The following is a 13,485-nucleotide window of genomic DNA, read 5'->3' as shown; positions in this document are numbered from 1 at the left end:
TTGAGAAAAGTTTTCCCCAGTCAGTTTGAATTCAGCCACAGGATGAACCTAACTGTGCATTCCTTTAGCAAAAAAGGGAGAGGGAGATGAAGCTTGATACCTGTTTGCCATTGTGGGTTACTGATGACAGAATAGTTCGTAGCGTCTTGAATCCCATTGCAATGTCAAGGAGATGAGCCGCAAAGAAAAAGTTGTTGTAATGGCCAAGGATTGACATAGTCATATACCAGGCTAGGTAAAGGAAAGACTATTAGGAAAAAAAGAGAGAGAATTGCATTAGGAAAACAGAAAATGAAATCTACAGCCTTTGAGTAATAACCAGTCTTACCTTAGTCACAAAGTAAAAGAGAATTATATTAGAGCTCAAACTTGCCTTTCTGTTGGGTATTCAGGTACGGTGATTTACTACAGTGATGCTTGCTAGAGCTGGTTAGGAGTTTGATGACAAAATATTTTTTGTCAAAAATGCCAATTTATCAAAACTCAAACCTATTCAGAAGAAAGAGTAAGTTTTGACAAAATTTTCAACTTGAAAATTTTTTAAGTGAATTTCAAAATTCTCCTAACATTTAGTTTCGACATTCTCCAACCAAAAAAAATTGTTCTTCTGATTCCAAATTACTTTTTGTTCAGAAATGTAAACAAATTATAGTAAATAAAATATAGAAAAATTAAAAATGGTTGAAACAGAATGAAATATTTTGAAATTATCAAAACCAAATGTTTGAATTGACCTGAACCATTTATCTATTTATAGATTTTCAGTTTGCAAAAATTTTGAGATTTTTACTTTTCATCCCAATTTGGGACAGGAAAATCACTTCCTACAAAGCTTTAATGTTTGGATCTCTGCTATTAAAGAAGGACAAACCTTTAAACAGGCTTGAAAACACATGGATATTTATAAAATAAGTTCAGGTTTGTCAGGGTTTTATTTTTTATACTGAATGCTGTTGTTACAGATATTTATAAGGGAATAAGAGCTTACAACTCCACAACCCAACTATGTATGACATCATAGCATTTTGCTCTCAAATGGTCAGGATTATAATTTCACCCTAGCATTCAGCAAGAGAAGTAGATAGAAGCTGAGGGAAGAAATATCGTTCATAGTTGGCAAAAGAAGTAAGAAAAAGTATGAGGAATATACAAGAAAATGGATGCATAGGTGGGCTTACATCCAATCCAGCACTGGTCATGTCACTGATTTGGTTTACCTTCAATTTCACATCAAATCAACCACCACATTTGGTTTTTTCACAGTACTGCTCCCCTTCTAGGTGTGGTTTATTACCATAAAATAATACTCTAAACCTTCCAGACCTCTTCTCTGGGCTCATTTAGTCCTTTCAATTTATGATGGACTTTAGCATCCATATAAACCTCCCTCTAGACTCAAAAGTCTTTACAGTCCTTAATCAGAGTTTCCTCTTGCTTATAATTCTCCCTTCAGGCTCACAGTCCTATGCACCCCTCCAACCTCAGTGGTCTCTTGTTCCCTGCAGGTCCCTAAGCCTGGGACAGCAGGAGAACTGCCACCTGCCTTTTCCCAATAAGCTCCCACCCCAAACTCAGGCTCAGCAGGCCTGCTTCTCAGTCACCAGCTCCCCATCCTTTGCATGCATTCCCTTTATCTGGGAAGGTGAACTAGGCTTGGGATGGGGGAGGCTGAGTCCTAACCCTCAAAGGTCAAGCTCACCCTGTGACAGGATATCATTTGAAGGTCTGATATACTGAAAGGTTGGGTATTTTTTAACATGGAAATGAAGAAGAGTAGAGTTAATGAATCATATTCTGTGCCATATTCTTCTACTTCCAGATATACCAGTGTAAATCCAGAGTAACTCCATTGAAATCAACTATCGCTATCTGTACTTGTTCTAGTAATTCTCAGTGGCTCCACGTATAAAATGGAAATAGATCTAAGCCTGGCATGAAAAATTGTGATTAAAGTTGATACCCACACTAAAATAGTTCAGACTCGCTCTTTTCTTATTTTTACAAAATACCACAGACAAATTGTTGCAAGTTTCTGTACACAACTGAGGTGCACAAAAACAAATCAGAGAAAGACCCAGCTTAACTCTACTGAAGCCAAGGAAGTTTCTGCAGATTTTTATCTGTATAACTGAGAAGGGAGTTTGACTTTCTGTCCAAGTTCACAGGTCAGGGTTAAAAAGCAAAATTACCTCCCTTATCAGATTAGTAAATTGTTATCAGTAGCATACAGAAGTAATCAGATTCATACATTTCAACCAATTTCTCATGCTTAAAACTCTGTTTTATTTTATTATACATGTAGTAAAATGAACTTACATTATCAGTGAAAACAACTCCTAATTTCCACATCTGATACTTTACGTCAATGGAATTTAGCCTGCAAAAAAAGTAGATGCATATAAAAGCTCAGTGAAAAATCACACAGCATCCATTCTACCATAAGTGCATTACCCTGTAGGTATAATAAGCTACACTTGTCCTGTTTCTCCTAAAGTTGAAAGGAATAGTAGAATTCATATAGAGAACATGCTGTTATTGTGGGATTTTCCTATCTGAAACAGTAGCAAGAAAATGTTTATATAAACAGATCTCATCTGTCTTTGTCCTATGGAAACCAGGGATGAGGGCTATTGAAAGAAAGGGGTATAATACTAGATACTAGAAATGAAGCTGGGAAATTCATGAGGGAGGAAGATGAGAGGGTTTAATCATGGAGGAGAGCAAATTTAGTATGTTTAACAACAGCAGCAGCAACAAAATGAACGTCAACTCTCTGACTGTGGATTAGATTGTGCCATTCTGGCATAGCCCTGCACTGGGGGCAGTGCGGAGCTCCATGCCTGCCAAAGAAGCATAGCAGAAACTATCTCAGGGAGGCAGATTGCCTCTCGGAGTTCCCCATACACAGGGGCATCACACAAACTCTTACACTCCATTTTAAGGACTGCAGCATGTAGCTTCTCTACCAGGCCAGCCAGTTCCACTGGCAAGCTCAGCTTCCCATTACTCTCCACAACTTCCCTGGTCTCTTAAGGCAACCGATGCTATAAGGGAAGGAATTAGGCAACAGTTTCTTCATTCATTTGAGTGCCAGGGTTGTCATTCTGTCCAGTCATTAGAAGAGCATAGAAAATTCTTTACTTCCTTCTTTACCACTACACACCCATTAAAGGCTAAGTCAGAATCCAGTCTATACTTGTATGTTGCATCCCTTTCCCCTCACTCATTATCTGTCTTTGTCTTTTTTAGTCTTTACACTCCATAAAACGGGGACTAAGTCTTCTGTTTCGAGAGCTCCCAACACACCTTGGGTTCTACTGCAATCTAAATAGTAATAAGAAAAGGAGTACTTGTGGCACCTTAGAGACTAACAAATTTATTATTAATAAATTATTTATTATTACTAATAAATTTGTTAGTCTCTAAGGTGCCACAAGTACTCCTTTTCTTTTTGCGAATACAGACTAACATGGCTGCTACTCGGAAACCTAAATAGTAACGATTGTGTTAAAACAGACACACACAAGAGAGATTTAAAATTAGGGATATTCATAGATAAAAATGAAATATTCATTCAGAAATCTACACCTGTTAGTATTTTAGTAAAATTATTTCCAAGGAATTTCAATTACAGTTAACTTTCTATTACCAGTAAAAATTATTGTATACCCACTGTGCAGTATTTACTCATTTGCTGTATTGCTACCAGTTACCGGCCATCTTCAAAAGAACGGCCATACTGGGTCCATCTAGCCCAGTATCCTGCCAGGTGCTTCAGAGGGAATGAACAGAAAAGGTAATCATCAAGTGATCCATCCCCTCTCATGCTATCCTTCTCCTACCATTCATCCCCTTCAGTGGCACAGCCTCACTTACCCATGACCACTATGCTGCTCTCTTTCTCTCCTTCTTCCCCCTCAGATTGATTCTTACTTCTTACTCCAACAATCTCTTCCTCTTAACCCTGACGCTTCTCCCCCCCAAAAGACCCCAAAAACTTAAAGCTACATTTTTCCATAATACAAATAAACCATTTTTTGTAAGTAGGAGAGACAAGAAACTAACAAGAGCCATCACCATGGCTGCTTGCTTGGGCATTAAGCCCTGTTACATGTTGAGCCACTTTCTGGTTCTTTATATTTATGGAGTGGAAATTATTTGAGCTGTCTGTGAAGTGTTTTGCACAAATAGACCCTATTCTGATTGGGGACTTTGTGGACAATTATAATGTAGATAATTATATTAAAATATTATCTACCTTCTCCATGCAATTATGAGCCAATTAAATGCTCCTTCAAATAAAGAGCAAATAACAATTATTAGTGTTAGATATAGTGTAGACAGGTGTAGTGCCCTTGTCATCTCAAATTGTGTAGTGGTTCTCTAATGGGTGCTTATGAGAGTTTACCTAAGGCCACTAACATAATTTAATCTACTCGGGGCTTAAACCCAGGTCTCCCAAGATTAGAGCAGGTTTTGTTAGATTCTCAATTTCATGGACAGAACAATTCACCAAAAATAAAATAATTTCTCTGCTTTGATTAAATGTTAACCATTCAGAGAAGATTTTGCCATCAAATCAGTTGAACTTCCATTAGAAGTAGTAGTAATTATTATTTATATAGCTCCATAAGTCTATAAGGAGATTTACAGGTCAATAAAAAGGCAGAAGACCAAGCTCTATCTTATGTGCACTGGTATAAATCAGTAGTTATTTCACAGAAGTCAATGAAGTAACAAGGATATGAAACCTATGTTGAGTGTGATCAGAATCAGGACAACGTTCTCTGTCCAAAGGAACTTACAACATATTTAATTGTGATTCCGCTGATTTTACTTATAACAATGCCAATTTACTTAACACAGAGGAATTGTAAAGGTGGTGGTTGTTTGGATTAGTGGGAAATTTGTCCTTTGTACTCATTCTCACACATATTTTTCACTATATAAATATCATTTTACCACAGAAATGATACAGACAATACAATAAATCATATACCATATTACCACTTATTTAGTCTCTTGCCACACGCAAACATGCATTGATTTCCATAGGACTGCTCACTGTGAGTAGAAGTGGCACCATTGGGTTTTTAATAAACAATCTCTGCTGACAGAAATAGAAATAGTTTTAACACAGAGAGAAGTATGGCCTAGTAGGCCACACATGGGGACTAAAAGTATTTTGTCCTAACCCCAATTTTACTACGGATTTGGTGTGTGGTCTTAAGCAATTCATTGACCTCTCTGTATTCAATTTCCCCACTACATATCTAAATCATGTGAAAATTAATGTTTTTAAGCAAAATTCAAATGTTATTAATGTTTTTAAAGAATGTGTTATTATTTATCTTCATACCCATAGCAATTTGTTTTCCATATCATCTCTTTACCCTATTTATTTCAAGTTTGCAAATCACTTGATATAGTTGAGAAAATTAATAGAATGTTATCATATAAAAGTTACACAGGGCATGCTATTGCAGATGCAAATCAAAAGGACAAACTTGCATGGTTAGTAGTTTCCCTTGAAATATTATTGGCTAAGTTCACATTGTGTTTGATAGGCTTCTTGGTAAGAAAAGTTTTATATAATGTAACTTGACTGATCAAAATAACATATTGCAGTTTGTCTGTTGGGATGTGATCTGTTTTCCTTTCATAGTTGAAATATAAAATCTAAGAGCCAATATTATGGTTCAAAACTGTTCAACTGTTATATAACCTGGTCTCTTGCAGTTTCCAGACCATGAACTGCAAGGTGACACTCTGACCCTAAACTGTATGAAGAAATGGGAACAGTAGAGCCAAAAGGTACTGCCACCATCTGAGAACAATGTATTTAAGAATAATTCTCTTCACTGAGTGAAGATGATTCAACAATATACCATGGATACTAATGGAAACTTAACTTTGACTGTAGAAGCTTCATTCTTAGATTCACAAAAGGGGTGACAACGATACAGGAAGGCCATCAGAACCCATATTGTTATTTAAGATCCGACTATTCATACTAATTGACCTATTGCCTTGACAGTGGCTTTTCTTAAGCTTTCAAGTTATATTGCTGAAGGAAAGCAGAATTCACTTTAGAGTCTATAATTGCTCCCAGAAAAGTTAACACTTGTGTTGTTTATCCTGATATCTAATTTCCTGAATATAGACCAGATATGTGAAGGATATGGATTAGTCTTTGAGCCGAACAAGCTCTGATGATATAGATGTCAAAATAAGGGCATACCAGGAGCTCAATATGATAAAGATAAACTGTTTTCAATTCCAGATGCTTTAGGTTGGATTTTAACCTTACAATCCAGCCCAATTAAGGGGCAGCATTTAGTTGAGCAGCAGCAAGGCACAAATCAGACTGAGATACAAATTCCTAATCATTCCCTGCTTTTCTCTTGCTTGGGGCAGGAGGTGGCATGGGGCGGAGTAAGCTGTGCCATTCCACTTTCTACTCATTCTACTCTGCATCAGTTCAGCTGTACAAAGCCCAACCCACTCCCTGTCAAACTCTGCAGGAGTGGAAGTAGGAGCCTAGTGGCAAGATGGGTAGCCTGAATAAGGGAGTAAGCAGCTCCTTACATCTCCCTTACTTTTCTGCATGGGCATGCACCCACAGAGGGCGTGCACCTCACTCGTGAGGCCAAGATAAAACTTGAGGCTCTGCAGATAAGGAGCATTTAACTAACAGGAGCTGTTACCCAGTTAGAACATAGGATACCTACTCTGTGAATCCTAAAGGAGGGGATTATGCAGACCTTAGAAGCACCATTCAGAACTGGATGCTTCTGATAACTTAGTCCTGTTCTACACTGGGGGGTGGGGGGGATTGATCTAAGTTACGCAACTTCAGCTATGTGAATAACATAGCTGATGTCGACATACTTAGATCTACTTACCAGGGTGTCTTCACTGAGGTGAGTCAACTGCTGACACTCCCCTGTCAACTCCACCTGTGCCTCTTGCCCTGGTGAAGTACCGAGTCGATGGGATAGCGCTCGGTGGTCGATCAATCATGTCTTCACTAGACGCGATAAATTGACCTCTGCTGCATCGATCGTTCCGGAGGTAAGTGTAGACATGCCCTTAGTGAGCACACCTCTCAAAATGCCCCTCATTTTAGTCCCAAATTTACCTCTATTTCAGAAAAAATTGGTGTCCTCTCACTTTTCATGTTGACATTTTTTTAAAATCAAAAGTAAAGAATCAAGCAATAGAGGTTACAAAAGCATTATTTACACAACATGAACGAATCCTACAGCATTTTAGTTTACTGAGCGAATAGTTTGGTTTCCCTCATTTTGGGTCTTTTTTTGCAAACTGCACCCCTTGGCACCCTTTGGGCCTTGGCAGGTCAAGAGGCATTCTCTTGAATCCCGGAGGATCTGGTATCGTATGAAGACCCAGTTTTGGAGGATAAGAAAAGTAACGGCAGTAACAACTTCCATTGCTTAAGTCTTGTGTCCCTCTACTCTTCCTGCCTTGGATGTATCACTGGATTAACAGATACTAGAGACTTTTTATGATGAGAAGAAAACACAGTCACTTTCTTGAGGTGCATGGGAGAAAGACTAAGTGGAGACCAAGTAAGATCTTTCTGTCTGCTACCGACTTGGAAAGTCATTAGAGCTTTTTGGGTTCTGGATTAGGGTGGTTACTCTTTTTGGTTTGTGTTAGGGGTGACCTATTTGTGCTTAATGGTTGTATGTACATTTGGGAACATATTTGGTTGCTCCCAGTCTTTCATTCCTGCACGTCTATGCTTTTGATATGGTAACAATTAAAACACCTTATATTTTATAAAACAAATTAAGAACTAATTCTTCTCCAGAACTTTGCTTTTCTAAGAATCATTGCCATCACATTATCTAATAATTTCCATAGTTAAAGAGTGAAATGGCATTATGAAATGATGAAGAAAATAGTTCTAAAATCCTCTCAAATGCAGAAAAGTAGAAACTAGACTGGTTGTAATGGTGAATTTTTAAAATTTTCAGAATGCTTATATTGGTGGCTAGTATGCAAATACAACCTGAACAATTAACTGCTTCAAAATAGTTGCAGGATTTCTAAGACATAATGTATAACTGAAGTATCAGGGGGTAGCCATGTTAGTCTGTATCCACAAAAACAACAAGGAGTCCGGTGGCACCTTAAAGACTAACAGATTTATTTGAGCATAAGCTTTTGTGGGTAAAAACCTCACTTCTTCAGATGAACACATGCACAAATCTACAACTCCATTAAGAAAAAAGTTAAGTCTGGCGCTTTTACCTTAGTTTCAAGTGAACATTTGCCTAAACACTATGGAACACAAAAACAATATGGCAACAGAGAGCCAAGTCTGCAATAGCTGGGATGTCACAGGTCATAGTACTGATGAACTTGCAGAGTTGTGCCATAACAGTTGTACAGAACCTGCCTGTACTACGTTTGGCAACCGCCTGTGCTATTAGTCCACCACCTTCAAAAGCACCAATTTAGTCAGAGTTTCTTTAAAGGTCCATTTCATTCAGCTACTACAAGGTTTTTCTTTTCCAAATACTACGGGTTTTTTTCCTCCTCAGGAGGTCTACTGATGCTGTAATGTTAATTGGAATTATAACTCGGAACTTTTCAGCCTGAAACATCTTAATGTGCATAAATAAAAACTGTTCAAAGCACCTACAGGGAAGCACCAATTGAAGAATAACTATAAAGTTAAAAAAAACTTTTAATCTTTTAACATTTTCCTAGAATGCTGTCCAAATCAAAACTGGGAAGAGCCATTTTTAATCAGCAAGGCATATACATTAACTTTTTTTTACAGATGCAGTCATTATCTGTTCAGTGGAAAGCATGTTGTTGGTGATTTACATATAAATAAAACTGATATGAATATAAAAAAAACAACACAAGTATGTAGGGACAAAATTAGAAAGGCCAATGCACACAATAAGATTAAACTAGCTAGGAATATAAAGAGTAACAAGAAAGCATTTTACAAATACATTAGAAACAAGAGCAAGACCAAGGACAGGTAGACCCATTACTCAATGAGGAGGGAAAGACAAAAAGAGAAAACACAGCAATGGCCGAAGTGTTAAATGTCTTTTTGTTTCAGTTTTCCCCAAAAAGGTTAACAGTGATTGGACAACTAACACAGCAAACATGCGTGTAAATGGGTAGGCTCAAATAAGGAAAGAACAACTTAAAAATTACTCAGACAAGTTTAGATATCTTCAAGTTGGCAGGACCAGATGAAATACAACCTAGAACATTTAAGAACTGGCTGAAGAGATTTGCCACCTCACTGTTTACCCCTTTTTCCAGATCACTTATGAATATGTTGAACAGCAGTGGGCCTAGTACAGACCCCTGGGGACACCACTATTTACCTCTCTCCATTCTGAAAACTGGCTATTTATTCCTACTCTTTGTTTCCTATCATTTAACCAGTTACTGATCCATGAGAGGACCTTCCTTCTTATCCCATGACTGCTTGTTTTCCTTAAGAGCCTATGGTAAGGGACCTTGTCAAAGGCTTTCTGGAAGTCTAAATACACTATAGCCACTGGATCACCTTTTTCCACGTGTTTGTTGACCCCTCAAAGAATTTTAATAGATTGGTGAGGCATGATTTCCTTTTACAAAAGCCATGTTAACTGTTCACCGACAAATTGTGTTCATCTATATGTTGGACAGCTGTTCTTTACTATGGTTTCAACCAATTTGCCTGATACTGAATTTGGGCTTACCTCCTGTAACTGCCGGGATCACCTCTGGAACCTTTTTTAAAATTAGCATCACATTAGTTATTCCCCAGTCACCTGGTACAAAAGCTGATGTAAGTGATAGGTTACAGGAAAAATCAATTGCACAAACAGAACATGGGAATTGATTGCCAAGGGAAGAGTACTACCAAAGAGAACCTGGGGGTTATAGTGGATCAGAAACCAAAGGTAGGTCAACAATTTAATACCATTGCAAAAAAAAAAAAAAGCAATCCTCTGGGATGTATTGGCAGGAGTGTTATAAGCAAAACACAAGAAGAAATTCATCCACTCTACTGAACACTGATAAGGCCTCAGCTGGAATACTGTGTTCTGTTCTCAGCACCACACTTCAGCAAAGATGTGGACAAACAGCACAAATTCCAGAGGAGAGTAATAAAATGATTAAAGGTCTAGAAAACATGACCTATGAGAAAAGATTGAAAAAACTGGATTTGTTTAGTTTGGAGAAGAGAAGACTGAGGGGAGAACATGATAAAAGCCTTCAAGTATGTAAGAGGTTGTTATAAAGAGCAGGGTGATAAATTGTTCTCCTTAACCTCTGAGAACAGTACAAGAAGTAATAGGCTTAAATTGCTGCAAGGGAGATTTAGGCTAGACATTAGAAAAAACTTTCTAACTATATGGGTAATTAAGCACTAGAACAAACTACCTAGGGAGGCTTTGGAATCTCCATCATTGCAGGTTTATAAAATCAGGTTAAATCAGGAGCCCCGTATCCTTCATAAAAGTGGAGGGCCCATGAGGCCCCACCGCTTCTGTGGCCCCACCTGTTCCCCCATGGCCCTACCCCCAATCAGGCCAGAAGCTGGGCGAGGTAAGAGCCACCCAGGGGGCCTGGACCATCCACCCAACCTGGGCAGGGGACCCAAAAGCAGCCCCAGGCCCATGTCCTCCCCACCCTCCCCCCAGGATGCACCACTCAGAGCAGGTGGAGGGTCTGGGACTCCCCACAGTGGCCCAGGTCCCCTGGGCTGCTCTTACCTTGGCCTGGCTGCTGCTCTGAGGCCTCTGAGGCCCTATCCCCTGGCCAGGCCAGAAGCTGGAGCCTGGCCAGGGTAACAGCTGCCTGGGCCACTGTGGGGAGCCCCAGACCCTTCACCTGGCCTGGCTGCGGGGCCCGAGAGCAGTCCCCAGGCCATTTCTCCACTACTTTGGGACTCTTACCTTCTGGCCTGGTTGGGAGGCAGGGCCACGGGTGAAAGAGGACGGGCAGGGGTCTATCCCACCTCCCCTTTCCTCTTCACGGTTTCGGCACCACTGGGTTAGACAAACACCTGCCAGGGATGCTCTAGATAATATTAGTCCTGCCTCACTGGAAAAGGAGTGGACTAGATGACTTATCGGAGTCCCTTCCAATCTTATATTTCTCTGTTTCTATAAGTAGTAACAAGATACAGCCCAAAATCCATGTTGATATTCTTTGCTCTGCTAGACCATGAACAGTCTAGGTATTTCCTAAAGGGTTTTGTTCTCTGAAGGCAGAACAGCAATGCTCAACATACATCCAGAGAATGGAATCTCTGGTCTTTATTGATAATATGAGGTTCAGAAAAAATTCAGCTAAGCATACAGTCTGATTTATGTGGAAGTCAGAGACTACTCTGGGGATGAATTTAGGGTACAGTCACAATGAAAGTATCCTGATGGAATATAGTTGTGGGTTAGCCATAAGGGCCCCCAGCTCACCTTACTCTTCTAGCCAATGCCATGACCACTAAGAAAGTGACTTTGATAGATAAATGGTAAAGTGAGCATGTTACTAGTGGTATCATCAAAAACTACAACCTATATTTGATGGCGACCTCCTCCTGAAAGAAATTTTTCCTAACCACCCCCCCCCCGCCCCATTTCTGGCCTTCAAACAACTCCCGCCCCCCACAACCTCTCCAAGCTCATCATCAGAAGCAAGATCCCCACAGACCAAGACAACAATCTGTAACCTCACTAATCCCCTCTTTGTCCTATGACTCCAGAGGTGTTAACAGGCCACTCTACCTTGAATGGTCCCTTATGATATGTGCTAACTACTTCTGCTAAACAATCTGTTCCACCTTGCATTTTGCTCGTATGCTGGTTCCTTTCCCAGACCGGAAGAAGAGCTCTGTGTGGCTCAAAAGCTTGTCTCTCTCATCAACAGAAGATGGTCCAATATAATATTACCCACCTTGTCTCTCTAACATCCTGGGACTGACACAGCTACAACTACATTGCATAAAACAAATGAAGCAAAGTTTCTAAGACTACACATCTAATTTTCTAAATTATACAGGATTCATGGCATTAACCACATGTAATTTCTTTTCACTTGTTTTTAAAATTGGAATGTATGGTGTACCACAGTGTCCATTTTTTCTGGCTAATTAATATTGCATGAACAATCAAATGAAGATAATAAAACTTCCAGCACTGCTATCATTAGATCTTATTAAAACAATGGCAATATTATGCATTCAAACACTAATATAACAAAATAAATCCACAGCCATAAAATAATCTGCTGTCCTATGACTTCTCTGTCTACTGTATCTCTCTAACTTCTGTTTGTCCATGACATTCACTAAATCATAAAATCAAGAACATTTATCATGTACAGAATAAGCACAGCATAGGCGCTCCCCTCCGCCTGAGGCCTCGCCCCTTGACCCCGCTCTCGCTCTGCCCCCACCTCTCGAGGCCCCCATCCACCTGCTGTTCTCCCCAAGCCGCCAAACAGCTGATCGGGGGCAGCACTGAACAGCTGTGGCTGGTGGGTCCTGAGCACCCGCTATTTTTTCCCTGGGTGCTCCAGTCCCACAGCACCCATGGAGTCAGCACCTATCAAGCACAGCCACAACATTCAAAGCTAAATAGCAAAATGCAAATCATTGGTTTTAATTTATACACAAAAACAGAAGGAAGTACTTACACAGCAGATAAGGAGCTATCTTTCTTTGGTTTCTTTTTTTCTCGAGCATCACTAAAATCCAGAGCAGCCTTGTCCATTCCTAGTAACTCACTGATTCTGTCCCGGCCATAGAACTCCCCATATTTATCCATAACCTAAAGATTAGAGGAATGTTCAATACAATCAGTTGGGTGGGAGCATGGTAATGTTTTCATTATTATTATTTTTTACATCTTATTAAACTAGATATAATTGTTTCCATCTTAAAATACGTTACACTAAATATGCTTAATACAGCTGGTTGCAAAAACAATTAATTTATAATTTTTTTCAATCAAAAAAGGGACAATAATTTTTGCACAAATGTTCACAATTTTTTCAATCAGCTCTAATGTTTAATTATATAAACACATTTAATATACTTTTAATAATGTGTACAAAATATGTATTATACATACACATATATCAAACAAAAAAACCTCATTAACAGGACTTACAGTTGAAAGTGAGTTTCAGTGAAATCCAGCTAACGCCCAAATATACTATTACGTCTATGTTTACATATATTCTGCCCCTTTCACAAAATATCTGCAAATATTAAAATAGCTGGACATGAACAATTACGGGATGTAACCAGTTCCCCATCACTTCCGAATACTTTATTACTCACTCTTATCAAACAGGATTTACTTATTTTTAACCTTTACAAAAATACACCCAAAGGAAAAAACTACAGATTACAGGCACATAACTGAATAAGAAATAGTATTGTATAGTCTCCTAATAATTTGTGGTTTAGACCTCGGTGGATATTTTTTG

The 13,485-nt window shown here is 39.0% G+C and overlaps 1 protein-coding gene across 2 annotated transcripts in view; it reads right to left on the bottom strand.

Moving 5' to 3' along the window:
• The window catches only part of RYR2 (ryanodine receptor 2), a 735,866-nt gene that overhangs the window by 26,659 nt on the left and 695,722 nt on the right, over window positions 1-13,485 (bottom strand). For both annotated transcript variants that reach the window (XM_043511417.1, XM_038395332.2), the window contains 3 exons: window positions 12,688-12,821; window positions 2,317-2,377; window positions 101-247 (listed from right to left, as the gene is read on the bottom strand). In XM_043511417.1, coding sequence (XP_043367352.1) covers window positions 101-247; window positions 2,317-2,377; window positions 12,688-12,821 — 342 coding nt within the window. The remainder of the gene's footprint in view (window positions 1-100; window positions 248-2,316; window positions 2,378-12,687; window positions 12,822-13,485) is intronic.

Source organism: Dermochelys coriacea, chromosome 3, assembly GCF_009764565.3.
Source record: "Dermochelys coriacea isolate rDerCor1 chromosome 3, rDerCor1.pri.v4, whole genome shotgun sequence".
NCBI lineage: Eukaryota > Metazoa > Chordata > Testudines > Dermochelyidae > Dermochelys > Dermochelys coriacea.
The sequence above is the reverse complement of the archived record's forward strand: the minus strand, read 5'-3'. Positions and strand labels throughout refer to the sequence as shown.